We start from the raw sequence: 17,068 nt of genomic DNA on the forward strand, positions 1-17,068 counted from the left end.
GTGAAGAAATACTTCCTTTTATTTGCTTTAAACCCGCTGCCTATTCAATTCATTGGGTGACCCCTGGTTCTTGTGTTATGTGAAGGGGTAAATAACACGTCCCTGTCCACATTCATGATTTTATAGACCTCTGTCCTATCCCCTCCCTCTGTTGTCTCTTTTCCAAGCTGAACAGTCCCAGCCTTTCTAATTTCTCCTTGTATGGAAGCCGTTTCATACCCCTCAGCATTTTGGTTGCCCTTCTCTGTACTATTTCTAATTCCAAAATAGCTTTTTTGAGATGGGGCGACCAGAACTGCATGCAGTATTCATGATGTGGGCATACCATGGCTGATATATTCTGTCTTATTATCTATGCCTTTCCTAATCACTCCTAACATTGTTCGCTTTTTTGACTGCTGCCGCACATTGAGCGGATGTTTTCAGAGAACTATCCAGTGACCCCAAGATCTCTTTCTTGACTGGTAACATCTCATTTAGACCCCATCACTATGTATGTGTAGTTGGGATTATGTTTTCCAATGTACATTACTTTGCATTTATCAACATTTAATTTCATCTGCCATTTTATTGTCCAGTCACCCAGTCCCGGTGGCCCGCGCTGCTTCCCGCAGCTCCCATTGGCCGAGAACGGTGAACCGCGGCCACTGGGAGCTGCGGGCGGCTGTGCCTGCAGACAGTCAACTGTCTTGTGGCGCACCAGTGGATTACCCTGACGGGCTGCATGTGGCCCGTGGGCCGCAGGTTGCCCACCACTGCTCTAGAGGAACACTATGTTCCAGCAGGGTGAGGAGATGGGAAGACACACCTGGCTTCAATTCTCACAGCCACTGTGGCCACAGAACCAGGGACACGAGTGCCTAATGTACTTTTATGCAACCTCCAGTCAGTTTAAAATACCTCAAAGAAATCTGTCTTCTACTGCTTTGCCAGACCTGAGCCCAACTTTTCCAAAGCCCTCTGTGCTCTGCACCGAAGCCCAGGACAAGGTTATGGGTCAGATTTATCAGAGGCAGAATGGGAGCTCACTCTCTTTACATCTGAACAAACAGGATTCATTATTTCTCTCCCTTTGCATATTATCAAGTGGTGCCAGTGATAATTACCGCTCTCCTACCGAGCCAGGATCATGCTAGAGCTCCCGTACTGTGTGGCATGCTTCTTCCACAGCAGACATTCGGTGTCTGCCTCTAGGAAGTCCGTAATAAGGAACCTTGCCCAGGGGGCCCCACAACGTCACTAGAACCCCCTGCCTGGCTGTGACTCGCCCGTCCTCCTGACCGCGCCGCACTAAGACAAACATGTTTAGGTGGCTCCGAATTCCAGAGGTAAGGAGACATCAGTTAGAACCTCCTCTGGAAAGGTTTCTAAGACACCAGGTGCCAAGCGTCTCTTACATTTAAGGAAGCCAGCCTGCAACCAAGCATGAACTCGGAGTGCGGCACAGCTCCAGTGCTGGAGGAGGGAGGGCAGACTCCACAGAAGGACCCCCGGGACGCCCCCTGGGATGTTGCAGCAGCAAAGAGTGCTGCTCGAAGTGTGTGGTTTATAAGCAAGAGCCCCACACCCAACAGTTCACAGGAGACACCAATTTGCCTGGCAGTAGTTTCCTGACCCTCTTCGAAACCCAAAAGTGCTTTTGGGCTGACTCACCTGCTCTTTCAACTCATCAATGGTTCTCTCTGCCTGCTTCACCTCCTCCTGCAGCTTTTCCTTCTGTTGACGCAAGCTCTCCAGCTCTGAATTCTTCTTCTCCATGTGTTTCTGAAGCTTCACATGCTCCTGCTTCTCTGATGCAGACAGATCCCGCATCCTGAAACAGAGCAAACACACTCAGAGCAAACGGGAAGGGACCCAGGGACTGTGATCACAGCAGCCATTCCCTGTCCTTGCCATCACAGCCTTCCTCAGGTGTTTGCAGCCGTTCCGAGTCAGCTGGGCTATTCCTGTCCTTTCACTAGCAGTGACCATCCCATACAGGACAGCGTGCAGTCCCATTGCTGAGATACTAGGGCAGCTATGCTGAGTGCAGAGGGAACTCATTTACTCCAAGCAGGTTCAGATTTCCATTCCGTGGTAATGGGACTCTCAAACAGGACAGCTTTGCAGCCATCAGTGCACATTCACTCAGAACAGAGATGTTTCAGCCCCTGGATATGGCTTGCAACTTAACTCTTCATGGGAACACAGCAGATCAGACTCTCGGGCTGTGACCTGAAGAGGCTAGTCAAAGAAGACCATAACAGGTACATTGGTGGAACCACGCAGAGGAGGCTTTCTCCTAGGACACTACAGAGAGATGCAACATCCATTTCACAATGCAAAGCAGTTCAGTAGACACCTGACCAGCAGGTGTGCAGGACACTGCCGGAAGTCATCCCAATCTGGTCACCACAGCAAACACACACATTATCAACCAGCTACAGTATTTAAGTAGCGTGCTCATAGCGAGAGTATCAGAGGAAAGCAGAGTGGTTGCTTCTCACGTTCTCTGCATGTATAACCTCAGCAGACCCACAGTGACCTACCCCACTTCCTACTTCTCTGAGGTTTAAAAGATGTGCCCAGAGTTAGAAAGGAACTGAGGGGCATTTGGAGGGGTGTATCTGTGTGGGACCCTGGCTCGAGAACAGAGGTCCATGGCTCACTGCATTGAGGCAGGTTTTGTTGCCAGGTGGCAGGGAATGGAGCTTGCAGTGAAGATCTGCAGAGGTGAGATCACGGAGGAGGAGATTTAATAGGGAGGGAGCGTTATACCTGACAAGAGCTTCCTTGAGCCTCGCGTTTTGCTCTTCTAGCTGTTTGACCTGGTAGCTGGATGCAGCCCCATCCGAGCCTGGAGAAAGGGAGAAGCAGAGAGACGATACCCAGCATGCTCAGGAAAATCAGCTGTTATCCAGAGGCAGTTCTCTTAAAAGCAACTAAGGTTTTAAACCTGGGAGTGGGGAGGATAACGCACAGGGGGTTAACCCACCAGCCTATTGCCTCCTCAGCTGAGCGGCCCTCGAATCTAGCATATGGCACAAGTGATACAAGGATGGCAAGCTCAGGTAAGTCGATTAGTGGCCAGGGACTCAAACTAAGAACTACTGCATGGCACGGCACAATCTGCAATCTCAGCTCAGGGGGCTGCCTGGCTAGAACTGCTGGCGCTGCAGGTCAGGCCGGAGGTGCCTGAAGCAGAGCTGTACTCTAGGGGTTAGATTAGATGGTGCTTGTGGTCCTTTCTAACCCTCGGGGTCTATGTACTTACCTGGCTGTAGCTAGCGTGACAGCCAATGTGATCCCAGTAGCCACCGCCCCCCCCCATTCTCCTCCTCCATCCGCCCCACCGAAGATCCCAATCCCCTTCAATCTGTCCATCTTCCCCAGTCCCCCCATTGCAGCCCCCCTCAGTGCATCCATCTGCTGTCTCCTCAATCTACTGCTCCTTTGGCAGATGCAGATTCTGTCCAGCTGAGCAGAGTCCTGGGACTCTCAGATGACCATTCTGCAGGCCCTCTGGCATGGAACGCGGCTCATGCGGTCGATATTCAATGGCTGCTCACTTCCTTGTCTGTGTATTTTTAAAGTCTGCCTTGGCTAGAAAGCCCATTAGGGAATCAAAACAAGGACAAAATATGTGAGCTTGTCCTGAGTTTTGGTTTCAATGTCCTGTCCATAGAGGAGCTGAGCAGCTGGTCTGAAATCAGCAAAATGAGCAGACCCTGTGCACTACAGCACAAACAGCTCCCAGGAGCAAGCATCCCCTGTCTGGGCAAGGGGCAATGAGAGCTGAAATGGCTGTTTTAACCTTAGCCCCTAGGTTCCCTAGTCAGAGGCCTGTATCCCGGCAGCCAGACTCCTACGCAAACTCAGAGATAATGGGACATGGCGAGTTGCTGACGCTGCTTCCTACTGACCCGTCTGTGAATAAGGGTCCTACCACTTCCTACTGGCCAGCGCTGCGAAGCCAAGTAATCGGACTGCATGCAAAAGACTGAAAGCATTTAGCTGGATGTCTAAGGAGTTATCACAGCAATCCCACAAGGGCAAATCCTAACATCAGAATGGCCAGACTGGATCAGACCAAAGGTCCACGTAGCCCAGTATCCTGTCTTCTGACAGTGGCCAATGCCCAGTGCCCCAGAGGGAATGAACAGAACAGGGAATCATCAAGTGATTCATCCCGGTGCCCATTCCAGCTTCTGGCAGTCAAAGAGGTTTAGGGACACCCAGAGCACGGGGTTGCCTCCTTGACCATCTTGGCTAATAGCCACTGATGGACCATCCTCCAGGAACTTATCTAGTTCTTTTTTGAACCATTATAGTCTTGGCCTTCACAACATCCTCTGGTAAGGAGTTCCACAGGTTGACCATGCGTTGTGTGAAGAAATACTTCCTTTTGTTTGTGTTAAACCTGCTGCCTAGTAATTTAATTGGGTGACCCCTGCTTCTTGTGTAATGTGAAGAGGTAAACAACACTCCACACCAGTCAGGATTTTACAGACCTCGAGCAGATCCACCTTTAGTCGTCTCTTTTCTAAGACGAACAGTCCCAGTTTTTTTAATCTCTGCTAATATGGAAGCTGTTCCAGACCCCTCATAATTTTTGTTGCCCTTTTCTGTACTTCTTCCATTTCCAATATACCTTTTGGAGGTGGGGCAACTAGAACTGCAGGCAGTGCTCCAGATGTGGGTGCCCCAAGGATTTACGTCGTGGCATTCTGTCCATTATCTACCCTTTCCCAAATGGCTCCTAACATTCTGTGCCGCTGCACATGGAGCAGATGTATCCACAGACCTATCCACGAGGACTCCAAGATCCCTTGCTTGAGTGGTAACAGCTCATTTAAACCCCACCGTTTTCAATGGATAGTTGGGATGTTTTCCAATGTGCATTACTTTGCATGTATCAACATGGAATTTCATCTGCCAGTTTGTTGCCAGTCACCCAGTTGTGTGAGACCCCTTTGTGGCTCCTCGCAGCCAACTCGGGACTTAACTGTATTCAGTTATCTTGAATCATCTGCAGACTTTGCCACCTGTTCACCCCTTTCGCCAGCTCACTTACGAATACGTTGTATGACCTTGGTCCCAGCACAGATCCTTGTGGAGTCCCGCCTATTTACCTCTCTCCACTGTGAAAACTGACAATCGATTCCTACCTGTTGTTTCCTCTCTTTTAACCAGTTACTGATCCATAAGAGGACCTTCCCCCTTGTCTCATGATTGCCTCCTTTGCTTAAGAGCCTTTTGTGAGGGATCTTGTCAAAGGCTTTCTGAAATTCCTTGTACACTATTCACGGGATCCCCCTTGTCCACGTTTGCTGACCCCCTCAAAGAATTCTACTAGATTGGAGAGCCAGGAGTTCCCTTTACAAAAACCATGGTGACTTTTCCCCAACAAATCATGTTCATCTCTGCGTCTGGTTGAAACTCTAGTAAAGAAGAAAATCAACAATTTGTCCGGTACTGAAGTTAGGCTCACCGGGCTTTAAGTGACGGGATTGCCTCTGGAGACACCCCCCCACCTTTTTTTTTTTTAAACTCTTGGGTGAATCCCATCTGGTCCTAGTGACTTATTACTGTTTATTTCATCAGTGACAATTAACTCCTCAATGACAAGGTTCCCACTGACACCAACGGGTGCAGGATGTATCAACGTAGCCTGGTATTTATGCTGCACTCATCACAACAATGGGATCTCCCCAACATGTAGATTTACTCCCCAACCCATGTTTACATTAAGATGGGACCCCCCACACACACCTGCAAGACCGTTTCACAATGGGTGGTCCCCACACCTCTCACCTTTCTCTTCTATCTCATGTTTCAGGATTTCCAGGTCCATTGTGAGATATTCCACCTTCTCTTTCAGGGAATCCACCTCCTGCTGCAGGGATTCGGCTCGCTCTTCCGCCATCTCCTTGTCCAGAGTTGCCATCTCGATAGCATCAGCCGTATCAGCCATCTCCTCCATGTAATGCTCCTTGGCTTCCAATGCATCTTTGGCTTCCTGCAGTCAGGCAGAAACAGGATGAGGACACCTTGCGAAGGAAGCCTGATGGGACTGGGGCGCTCCTCAGACTCGGTCACTAACCGGAACCATTACCCAGCTGTGGGGCTCAGCTAATCCTGGCTGTGACAGCGTTCCTGGAGGGGGACTGCATGCAGTCAAATCCCAGTTATTAAATGCTTACCAGGCTAGCAGGGGAAAAGGCCACTGCCACGAAAACGGTCTTATTTCTGTTCCACCTCAGCACCTCTTCCCCCCCCAGCCCAGCAACTGCACTTCCAACCCCTCCCACCTCCACCCTGGACCAGTGGCACAGGGCCTGAGTGGCCTGGATTCCTCCCACCGCACTTGGGAACAATAAGAAAGAAGCAGGTCCGGTAACGCTGCCGGACTCAGGCCTGGTCTACCCTACAGAGTTCGAGTAAGGGCCACGTAAGGCAGCTTACTTCGACCTGTGTCTACACTGAACTGTCTCTCCCGCCGCCGTAAGTCACCACAATTGACTTAATAACTCAAGTGCTACACCTCTTGCGGAGGTGAAGGCGATGTAGTTAGGTTGACACGTTGTCAGTGCAGACAGTGTGCTGCTTACATCGACCGTTGCTGCCTTTCAGAAACCATCCCACAATGCCCCACACTGGCAGTTAAAAGGGTGCAAGTGCTCCTGGCAAGGACTCTCACGGCTCACACGAGGAGCCTAGTGTGATGTGTAAAACCGATTCAATGACTGTGGTGGTTGTATATCCATGTAACTTAGGTCGACTTAATTTTGTAGTCGAGACTTGCCCTCAGATTTAACCTTTGCATGATGTATTCCTGACTGCTTTGGTAACCAGGATGGGAGGTACCAGCAGGTTACATTATGAAGTATTACATGCCAGAGGACACAACTGTTTCGTTTTCATTAAGAGAGGTTCCCCAGACCCTAACTGGGGATCACTAAAATCTAACCAAGGTGTTAACCTGACAAAAGGCAGGTGTGTTAAACACACACAAGGATGATGAGCTGGTCTGTTTGTGTAACTCACGGAATGCGCCAAGCCATGGCACCGGCTCACGGCTGCATTTTCAGTACGGACACACATCAAGCATATTTTATACGTTTCTTTGTAGTAACAGCATTTAGCCTAGTCTGTTAAAATGGAGTAGTGATCTCGGATCATCCCCACTAATAAAACAAACAGCTGTGGGTCCATTCCCGTTGGATAACACCAACAGACAGTACTGAGCAGTTTGGCTGCTGTGTTAGGTTCTAAGCTTCCCTTTTATGTTCATGTCTTTCAATGCAGAATTTAGATCTAACAATAGCAATTTACCTCCTCAAGCCAGATGGCTGGGAAAGCAGGCATTGCAGAGCACTGGCGGATAATGCTCTGGCTGTGATGAAAGGTTATTTAGAAAAGGGCCTATTGCAAGGCACCTAACCACACCACAAGTCACAATACACAAAGCATTAAAACATCTTCCAGGCAATCCACCCACTCCAAGTTCTCCACACAGTCTCTGTTCTATAAAGGTTCTTGTAGAGCCCTCAGCACCGCAGTATCCAAGGACCTTTCAGTCATGTGTTAAGCGAAGTGACTTGTCACATGTGATTCAGTCTCTTATTGTTTGATTTAGTTTTGAATAAATGTGCTCATGCTGCTCTGTGCTGATGTCCGAGGAGACCTGGCTCTGATCCAGGCCCTGCCCCCACTCCACCCCTTCCCCCAAGACCCCATCCCACCCCACCTCTGCCCCGCCGATCAGCACCTCCCGCTCCCTCCCAGCCTCCTGCCTGCCACGAAACAGCTGTTCGTGGCAGGTGGGGGGGGGGAAGAGGTGCTGATCTGCGTGGCCTATCGGTGGGCAGGAGGCACTGGGGGGAGTTGGGGGGGCTGCCGGTGGGTGCTCAGAACCCATCATTTTTTCCCCGTGGGTGCTCCAGCCCCAGAGCACCCACAGAGTTGGCGCCTATGGCTGGAAGCCAAAAGGAAACTCACTCATCAGGTCCTACCTGGAGTCCAGGGAGCAGAGCTCCAGGTCCAAATACACTGGCTGCTAAAACTTGTGATATACAAGGTGGGTGAGCGAATATATTTTATTGACCCAACTTCTGTTGGTGAGGGAGACAAGCTTGGAAAACAGAAGTTGGCCCAATAAAAGCTATTACCTCACCCACCTGGTCTCTCTAATATCCTGGGACCTACACGACTAACAACTCTGCCAAAGGCGTGTGATCGTAAGAATGGACCTGCCTCTCTCTCCTTGCTTTCAGGGTTAGGGTCTGATAGAAGGGGCACTGGAAGAAGAAAACCCTCTCCCAGAGGGAGCGCACTGAGTGCATGCATCTGAACATGGCCATACAGGAAACACAACATTAAAATGCGATCCTGTAACCAACAGCTCCAGCATCCTGGATCTGATCAGAGGCTTGCAATGAGTTTTCCTCTTGCCGGTGCTGTGAGGATTTCCACAGTGGCTCTGTTTGTTCATACCACTAGGTCGGGCTCAGAATCCATATGGCAAGCCACTCTCCAAAAATCATAGGGTTGGAACTGCAGTACCAGACTCCACTGACCTGGGCACATCTGGAGCCACAGTGACAGAGAAAAGCAGTAGACAAGGGACTCTCCCTAATCAAGGTGTGGGATCCTCGCTTGGTAGCCTCAGCTCTGGCTCTATGCTTGGCTGTCCTAGGTCTGTGCTTGTCTGCTGGGTCTAGATCCTTCAGAAGCCACGTTAAGCACACAGCCAGGCCTCCTAGATCAACCTGAACAGAGCCAGTCACTTCAACGGTGAGCAGAAAGCTGACAATAGACTCACACAGGGCCAGCCCCAGCTGACGGGCCTCATGAGCCTCCCATCTCAGTAGGAGTGTGCCAGGCAACCCACAGGTCCAGATGGAGCCCAGGCCACTGCATCTCCTCTCCTCCTCCTTTAAGGAATCTGACCGATTGACTAACTACAAACAAAATTTGCCCCCTAGGGCAGATGAAAGAAAAGGATGAGGAACACGCTGAGGACACTGTGTGTGGCTGGAGACCGCTGCACTTTCTGTGGTTAGAAGGAAGAGAAGGGGAACACCTGGGCCCCTCCGGGATAGGAGGGAGAGAGGAGAGGCCTAATGGCCACCACTCTCTCCAGAAGATTCCCATAGGGTCAAGGTGCTTCCATCACAAGCCAAAAGTGGGAATCTGCAGAGGCCACTGGCAGAAGGGACACATTATACGAAGCACTGCTTGGCTAAAGCTGGTCAGTGTGGCTCCATGACAAAACTCTTGCCTCAGATATGGGGAGAAAATAGGCCAAAATAAACCACAGTAAGATGCCACCAGGATAATGGACCCAGACATATTTAGTGCCCTGTAAAAATCAATTCAGCACTGAGTGTAGTTTACTTCCATTTGGCTTTTGTACTCTCAAGCCAGCACATAAGCCAATGTTTGCTATGTTGTGGTCACTGGTTGCTTTAGGGCCCACATCTCTTCAAAAGACAGGATCTGGGGGAGTTCATATTTTTATGCTAGTTGATGTATCAAAAAATAAAGTAAGAACTCCCCAATCTTATTTCCAACAATTAAATAGCCTTGAATGTACTGGTTCCCTTGACGTGTCATTAACGTGAGCTGCACCGCTCTGGCTGCTGCCACATGCCCGCCAAGAAGATGCTCACCTTTTTGGCCTCCTTTAGACGTTTCTGGAGGTCAACCTGTTGTTCCTGCATTTTGCTCTTCCACTCCTGCACCTGCTCCAACTGGATCTTGTATTTCTCCAGCTCTTTCAGCTTTGCTTTGTCTTCATTTCGCTTCATCTTCAGAGTCTCCAGCTTCTCCTCCAGGTCTCTGACTTGAGAACGCAGGTTCTCCTCCTCCTGCACAGCCAGGGGGAAATGGGAGGTTACTCTGAGAAGTAGAAATGTCATGTAACAATGCATTTCCCCAAATACCTCTAATTTAATGCACAGGCAACAAAACCTTCTAAGTCTGACCCAGTCCTCAGAATTCAGTCAACCCTTTTCCAACAGCAGCAGCATTAAAGGCCTCTTAGAATAATTTCATACACTATGTTCTTCCATTTCCAAAGCCTGTATAATTTTTTAATCTCATTGAGTTTCAGTTCACCCACAGAACATGGTTCAATGCTTCTCGATGTGCTGAGAGATGGCCTGGCCTTCAAAGGTGCTGTGCACCTGCACTTACAAGTGACTTCACGGGGATTTGTGGGTGCTCAGCCCTTCTGAAAATCAATAATGTACAAAATTAACTCACCTAATTCCCCTCTCCTGCCCCTAGGGGTCAGAGTAGTGACACATGCAAGGAAAAAGTGTCTCCACTAACAGGACTGGGGTTCTAATGTGACAAGCTATGTGATTTTAAATTACAGCGTGTGTAATGGCTAATGCTTTAAAGCTTATTTAAATGAAGTTTAACAACTTGCAGACACACACAAACTGTGCCCACTGTAAACTGGAGAGTTATTAGTTGATGCCATGGGGTTACTCTACTGAGTGCCAAAGGCACCCTAATCCTTTCCCATCTCTCCCCCATCAGTTGCTCCGATACGATGGGGCGGTTACTATACCAAAGGGGGTTAAGCATGGCTAAGAGATTCTCTATGTTGGATTCTGAAGGTTTTGGAATCATGGCTCTGGACACTTTCATCTCTAGAAGGAAAGGCTCAGTGCAAAATCCAGCACGTGTGTGATTCTTCACCCACGTAAGGCTGGAGCACTGCCCTGATCCCTCAGCAAGATGACAGTGCCATAGAGGCGTCTCCCCTGCAAACCACAAACTAGCCATTGTGTCTGACTGCAGTGCCCTCTTTCAGGCTAACCAGTGGGCTCTCCAGAGACAAGCAGGCGAGACCTTTCCCACTGAAAGATAACCCAGGTAACCAGCATCAACAGGAGGTCACTTGACTCTGTTAGGACAAAGAGCGACTGGCTGAATTTGGGCTGAAGCAGTTGGGTTTCAAAACCCAGTTCAAAGACATCCTTACCTTTTACAGGTGTAGCCCACAGAGGATTCTGGTGCCAGCAAGCAACACTCCATCTTGATCTGAGCAAAGGCTGCTCAAAGATGAAGCAGTGTATGCTGGGACCTGAAGCGTCTCCTCCGCACCAAAGTTGAAGGTGGCTGCAATCTACTCCAGTGCATGAGAATTAGGCACAGTCCCCAGGTTCCTGGTAAGCTTCTAATGCAGCCCTGTTGGGTCCCACCCTTTTGAGGTGAAACATCTCTTCCTGAAGCCCTTCACGCTGCAAGGGGACTTGGACTCTCCCTAAAACATGTGTAAGGCTAACATGTTGTTCCCTGGAAACCTATCTGCCCAGTAACTGGAGAACTGCCTGCACAGGAAGGAAGAACATCCCTCAAGCAGCACAAAGCCTGGAAGGTATTATGCAGCCATGCCTGGGCTTTTCCTGATGGGAGAATCACAGAGCCAAGCGGAACTCCCAGCAAGGCCTTGGTGACTGAGCAGACAAAGACGATCTCCCCCTGCACCAATGTTCAGTGAGCAGCAGTCACCTGCCCAATGTGAACAAATGGGTGCTGCTCAGCATGCTGATAGCAGAAAATGCCTTCAGGTGTTTCAGAAGATTCTTTGCTTGGCTACGCATCGTGCAGCTACAAGACCGGCACTCGCTCTTGATGGAAACGTGGGTCCCCCATCCATTTGAAGTCTAGTCCATTTTTTTAAATAGCTGCAACTTGTTTGGGGTTCTGCACCTGCTCCCAAGTACCCCACCAACACCTAGTGAGTTTTACAATCACATTTTCCTATTTTCTTTTTATTTATCCCCCCGGCTGCTGTGTGAAAAACCTACACAAACAGCACAAACTGATGGGCTCTGCAGCAACCAGTGGAATTGATGAGGCACTAAGTGTTGTCAGATACCAGAGTCTTTTCCTTCTGTGTTCTCAGTTGATTTGGGCATCAGTAACAGGGCTAGCAAGTGAGCAGGTTTCAGGCACAGGTGTAACGGACGATGAACCCTGAACGCCTTTTCCCTCCACTAGGTGGTGCTTTTTCCAGCTCACAACTTCACACAAAACCTCAAATGCTTTTTCACATCTTGTGCTATTACTTCTTTGCCCTCCTGTCCTAAATCTTTCATAAGCTCGAAATTCAGCTAATTAAGAAGGTGCAGGAGGGAAATAATGAAAAACTATTTTAAACAACAAAATTGGCCTAGATAGTAATTATCAGCCATCAAACACCCATTAAATCACCCAGCCCACCTCTAAGGCCAGGTCAGGTTGTTCTCCACGGGATATTCCCTAACAGTTTGTCCCATCCCAGAGAATGGGGCTTCTCCACTTTACCTGGGGGAGAATATTCCTCAGCCCACCACCCTCTCAAGGTCAGATCATCAGTCTGGATAGTCTGGCAAAACAAAACACCCTTTTGACTTTCCCCACACAAGAGACCTAGAGTGTAAGCCGTGGGACAGAGTCGAGAGCCAGGGGTCTAGTCCCAGCTCCAATTTGTGTGACCTTCATCTCCGTGCCTCAGTTTCCTCATCTCTAAAATGAGATACAGCCATATTCCAGTCTCACAAATATGCTGGAAGGGTTAATGTTTGTAGAGTGCTGAGCTAAGCAGTGGTATTCTCACCATCCTGAACCTCCTTTCCAGCCTTGGGGTTTCGCCCCACATCTGCCCTTGGTCTACTCTTAGCCATGCTATACATATGCATCTCAGAAGACAATCCGTTCAAAACCCCAGGTTGCTTTCGCAGGTCTTCTCTGCATTGCTTTCAGTCTGTGGTAGTGTGGTGCCCAGAACCGACTGGGATATTCCAGATGCAGTCACACGAGTGCTGTACGGAGACGGAACACAAGAGCGCTCCCTGGCCGTTTTTGTTGGAGCATGGCATAGGGTGGGCTGAAAAATGATTCCCCTGCCATGCCCCCCGGCCTGCTTCCTGTTCTCTTGCCTCCTTGCCTTTGAGCACTCTCCTCCCCCTCCCCACTCGGGTAGAGCAATCAGACAGCCACAGGCTGAAGTGAAGGTTCCACACCCCTGGGACATTGCCCTGTTTTACACCTTTACCTTCGTGGGGGAAGGAGCTGAAGGAGGTGCCACCGGAGAGGTCAGGGAAGGAGTTGGAATGACCGGTGCAGCCAGAGGTGTCTGAGCAGGTGTGCTGGGCTCACTGCTACTCATCTCGCCCCCTGAGGCGGAAGCGGAGCCAGAGGGCCCAGCTGTACCGCTGGATGCTGCAGAGTTGGGAGTCCGGGTAGGCTGCAAAACAACATGGTCAAGGGGGAAAAGAGTCAGAACAGCACTTGCTTTGGGAGGGATCTGCCATCACTCACCACTGTCTCCACCTTTCATTCGGGCCTCGCTTTGAACTTTGCCTCCATGTTATTCTTAAAACAAGCCCTTCCTGGGACAGAGCACCATCACCAATTATTATGGCTGAGGGCCTGTGACTCCCAGTGCTGGTTTCAACACAGACGAACACAGGGAGTGAAACCCTGTAGGGTGTAACTACTGCAGAACCGACGGACTTACCGATGATCCTAGAACATGCAGGCACTGTGCAATATTCTACTTATCTGCAAGGGCCCATTCTGGGCACGAGCATACAGTCCCCACTAAGCATACCCGATACCTTCAGAAAAGGGCTTCTGGCAAGGCTGAGGACAAGAAACATTTTGCTTCACCAGTTAGAGAGTGGTAATAGTGGGCAATGGAATTGTAAAAATGGCCCAGTGCTAACCCAGCAGATCCATGCCACACCTTGAGTCCTATATGCTGCTATGAACAGACAACACTATGTTTTCGGTTCCCTTTATTACTGTGAGCCCTGCACAGCTAGCACTGCTCTGGGAAAGGGAGTTGGAGCTGGGATCCTGTGCCCAGGTCTGGGGCCCACAAGTCAAGATGGATGTTGATAAATTGGAGAGGGGTCAAAGAAAAGCCATGAGAGTGACGGAAGGGTCAGAAAACCTGCCTTGTAGGGATCCTCTAAGAGCTCAGTCTATTTAGCTGAACAAGAGACATTTAAGGGTGATTTGATCCCAGCCTATAAGTACCTAAATGGAGGAATAAGGGGAGCAGAGGAAGGTCTAACATGATCCAATGGCTGGAAGTCAAAGCTAGACAAACTTAGAGTGGAAATATGGCGTACATCTTTAACAGTGAAAGTAATTAACCTTTGGAACAATTTACTGAGGGTCGTGGTGAATTCTCTGTCACTGACACTTTAAAATCAAGACTGGCTGTTTTTCTAAAAGCTCCACTCCAGGAATTATTTTGGGGCAGGTCTCTGGCCTGTGCTTTGCTGGGGTCAGACTAGATGATCACAATGGTTCCTGCTGACCTTGAAATCTATGAATTTTTAGGGGACTAGAGAGGGGTAGATCCCAGGAGTGACAATAAACGAAGCAGCAGTAAGGAGTTTGCTAACATCTAACAAAGGCTATACAGAGAAATAATGGAGGGGCACTTATGGGGGAGGTGGCAGTAGAAGAGAAAGCCTGACACTTGTGACAGACCAGCCTTTGGACCTGCAAAACTGTGTCCAATCACCTAACCTGGGTCCAGCCAAATATAGCTTTGGACGGAGACTCTCCTACATAAACAAATGATGGACACACCTAATTCTGATAAACTTCAAGCAAGAGTGCCCCGAAGGCCTCCAGAGCCAGCCATTTGTAAATGGCATTTGCGTATTTGCATTTTCTGAACTTTAATTCAACGTATTATTCAGAATTTAGCAAACAGCTGCTACTGGGTACTTGGAGATTTTCAATTTTAAAGTCTGAATTGTTTTAATTTGCCATTTTAATCTTGTTTCTTCAGCATACCCTTGCAGATTTCACTCCTGCTTCTTGGGAGAGTCAAATGGTCTCTTTTGTATGCTGTTCTTTGTCTCCAACTTTATGACACAACACGGAAGTTGGTAGTTTTCCTTTTAAACGTATTGCCATGATACATGGTAAATTCTGACTTCATCTAGAAGGGGCAGGGTTCCCCAAGAAGAGCCATGCTCAGTAATGAAGCAAGCCTACGACATACCATCACAGGCGTGGTAACAATGGACACTACACTGTGATATGGGGCCTACGCAGCTGTTCTCTGGACTGGCTGGAGCTCCCAGCAGTGTGGCGTAAAAGGGCTGCAATACAGGTGAGGAGACGAAGGGAATCTGAAGTCTACAAAAAAGCAGCAAACTTCTCAGAAAGTGCTGACTAGTGCTTATCTTCAACTCATAAGAACATAAGAAAGGCCAGTCTGGGTCAGACCAAAGATCCATCCAGCCCAGTGTCCTGTCTGCCGATAGTGGCCAATGCCAGGTGCCCCAGAGGGAGTGAACTTAACAGGTCATGATCTAGTGATCTCTCCTACCATCCATCTCCACCCTCTGACAAACAGAGGCTAGGGACACCATTCCTTACCCATCCTGGCTAATAGCCATTAATGGACTTAACCTCCATGAATTTATCCAGCTCTCTTTTAAACCCTGTTATAGTCCTAGCCCTCACAACCTCCTCAGACAAGGAGTTCCACAGGTTGACTGTGCGCTGAGTGAAGAAGAACTTCCTTTGATTTGTTTTAAACCTGCTGCCCATTAATTTCATTTGGTAGCCCCTCGTTCTTATCTTATGGGAACAAGTCAATAACTTTTCCTTCTTCACTTTCTCCACACCACTCATGATTTTATAGACCTATATATAACTCCTCTCCGACATGCATTTCTAACGGACCCATCGCTGTGGTATCGAGGTGTGTTAGAGTCAGTCAGCTAATTTATTGAGGGTTAATTTCATTTTATCCCTTGGCATTGTCTCTTTGGCACACACACCACATTTGTCAAGTCTCAGGGCTGGTCTACACTGACCACTTACCTCGGCATAGCTATTTCTCGGGGGTGTGAATAACCTGAGGTCCACTGCACTAGGTCAATGGAAGGATTCTTCCATGAACCCAGCTTCCACCTCTCGGGGAGCCTGATTAACCACAGCAACGGGGGACCCCTCCCGGGGCTGCAGTGAGTGTCTACATGGCAGAACTACAGCTTTGTCACGGTCGCATTTTAAGCTTAGACACAGCCTAACTCCCAGCTCAGCTCTGCATTAGCTAGGATACAGCCAGGCCATCACTCCAGATCAGCATGGGCACCGGTGCTTGAGAACCATTTACGGCAATGAACCAACGCTGCCTGAACCTTCCTGAGCAGCACTGTTCACCGGGACATTGAACTCTGGTCCCCCAGTAGGCACCATGCTGCAGAGTCTCCAGAGTGAGCGCTCTGGGCACATGACGCAGAAGTCTAGCCTACACAATGAACTGATGGAGGTACAGTGCCCTATGGAGAAGCAGGCTGCTCCATGTTTCCCTCTGAAACTAGGAGCATCCAGCCTTGGTCCTGGGAAGAGGCCTTGTGGCACCAGCCTTTGCCAGGCATATGCCACCTCTGAGAAGCAGGCTACTCTACACAAGCAAATCTCTTTGCTGTAGGGAATTTTCATAGTACTTTGCAGATAAAACCGCGTTGCCAGATCGAGCTGTCAGCGTCCGTGGGATCAGGGCAGTGTCACCAGTGGACAAACCTAGGTGAGTCTTCAGGGAGTGATGCTGCTGAAGGGCTGGAAGTATTGGGGTGCTTAAAGGCCACCAACTGCAGCTTGGAACCTGGACCTCCTGAGGCGGATAGGGCCAGGGGGAGATGTTGGACCTAGAGCTTGTTGAGACTGGTAACACCTCTCTAGGGGAGGGTAGGACACCAGGTGTTCTGAGAGCAGCATTGGCAAGGCCCCTATTCAAAACACCACTGGGTGCCACCAACCCTGCTAGCTATCAAATGATACTGAGCCTCCCGTTTTGGGAGGAGTTCATGGTGAAGCAGCTCTGGCATTGCCAAGAGCCTTCTGACTTCATACCTGGGTCTGGGGCCAACTGCACTAGTGGCACCAGCTGATGGACTCTTCCTAGCCAAGGCTGAGGATATGGTGTGCAGGAGGAGTTAGAATATTTATCACTGACCAAGAGGGGCTATGGACACATCTGTGACCTGTCAGAGTTCGCTGGAATTGCCTAGGGAGTGGCTCTGCTCCCTGTGGGCAGAGAACCCCA

At 49.4% G+C, this 17,068-nt stretch overlaps 1 protein-coding gene across 11 annotated transcripts in view; it reads right to left on the reverse strand.

The window, feature by feature from the left end:
• Nucleotides 1–17,068, reverse strand: part of DCTN1 (dynactin subunit 1) — a 146,273-nt gene that overhangs the window by 21,368 nt on the left and 107,837 nt on the right. For all 11 annotated transcript variants that reach the window (XM_073343114.1, XM_073343113.1, XM_073343119.1 and 8 more), the window contains 5 exons: nucleotides 13,037–13,228; nucleotides 9,654–9,851; nucleotides 5,794–5,998; nucleotides 2,758–2,836; nucleotides 1,654–1,813 (listed from right to left, as the gene is read on the reverse strand). In XM_073343114.1, coding sequence (XP_073199215.1) covers nucleotides 1,654–1,813; nucleotides 2,758–2,836; nucleotides 5,794–5,998; nucleotides 9,654–9,851; nucleotides 13,037–13,228 — 834 coding nt within the window. Of the gene's footprint in view, nucleotides 1–1,653; nucleotides 1,814–2,757; nucleotides 2,837–5,793; nucleotides 5,999–9,653; nucleotides 9,852–13,036; nucleotides 13,229–17,068 lie in introns of those variants that run through there.

This window comes from Lepidochelys kempii, chromosome 4 (genome assembly GCF_965140265.1).
Source record: "Lepidochelys kempii isolate rLepKem1 chromosome 4, rLepKem1.hap2, whole genome shotgun sequence".
Classification (NCBI taxonomy): domain Eukaryota; kingdom Metazoa; phylum Chordata; order Testudines; family Cheloniidae; genus Lepidochelys; species Lepidochelys kempii.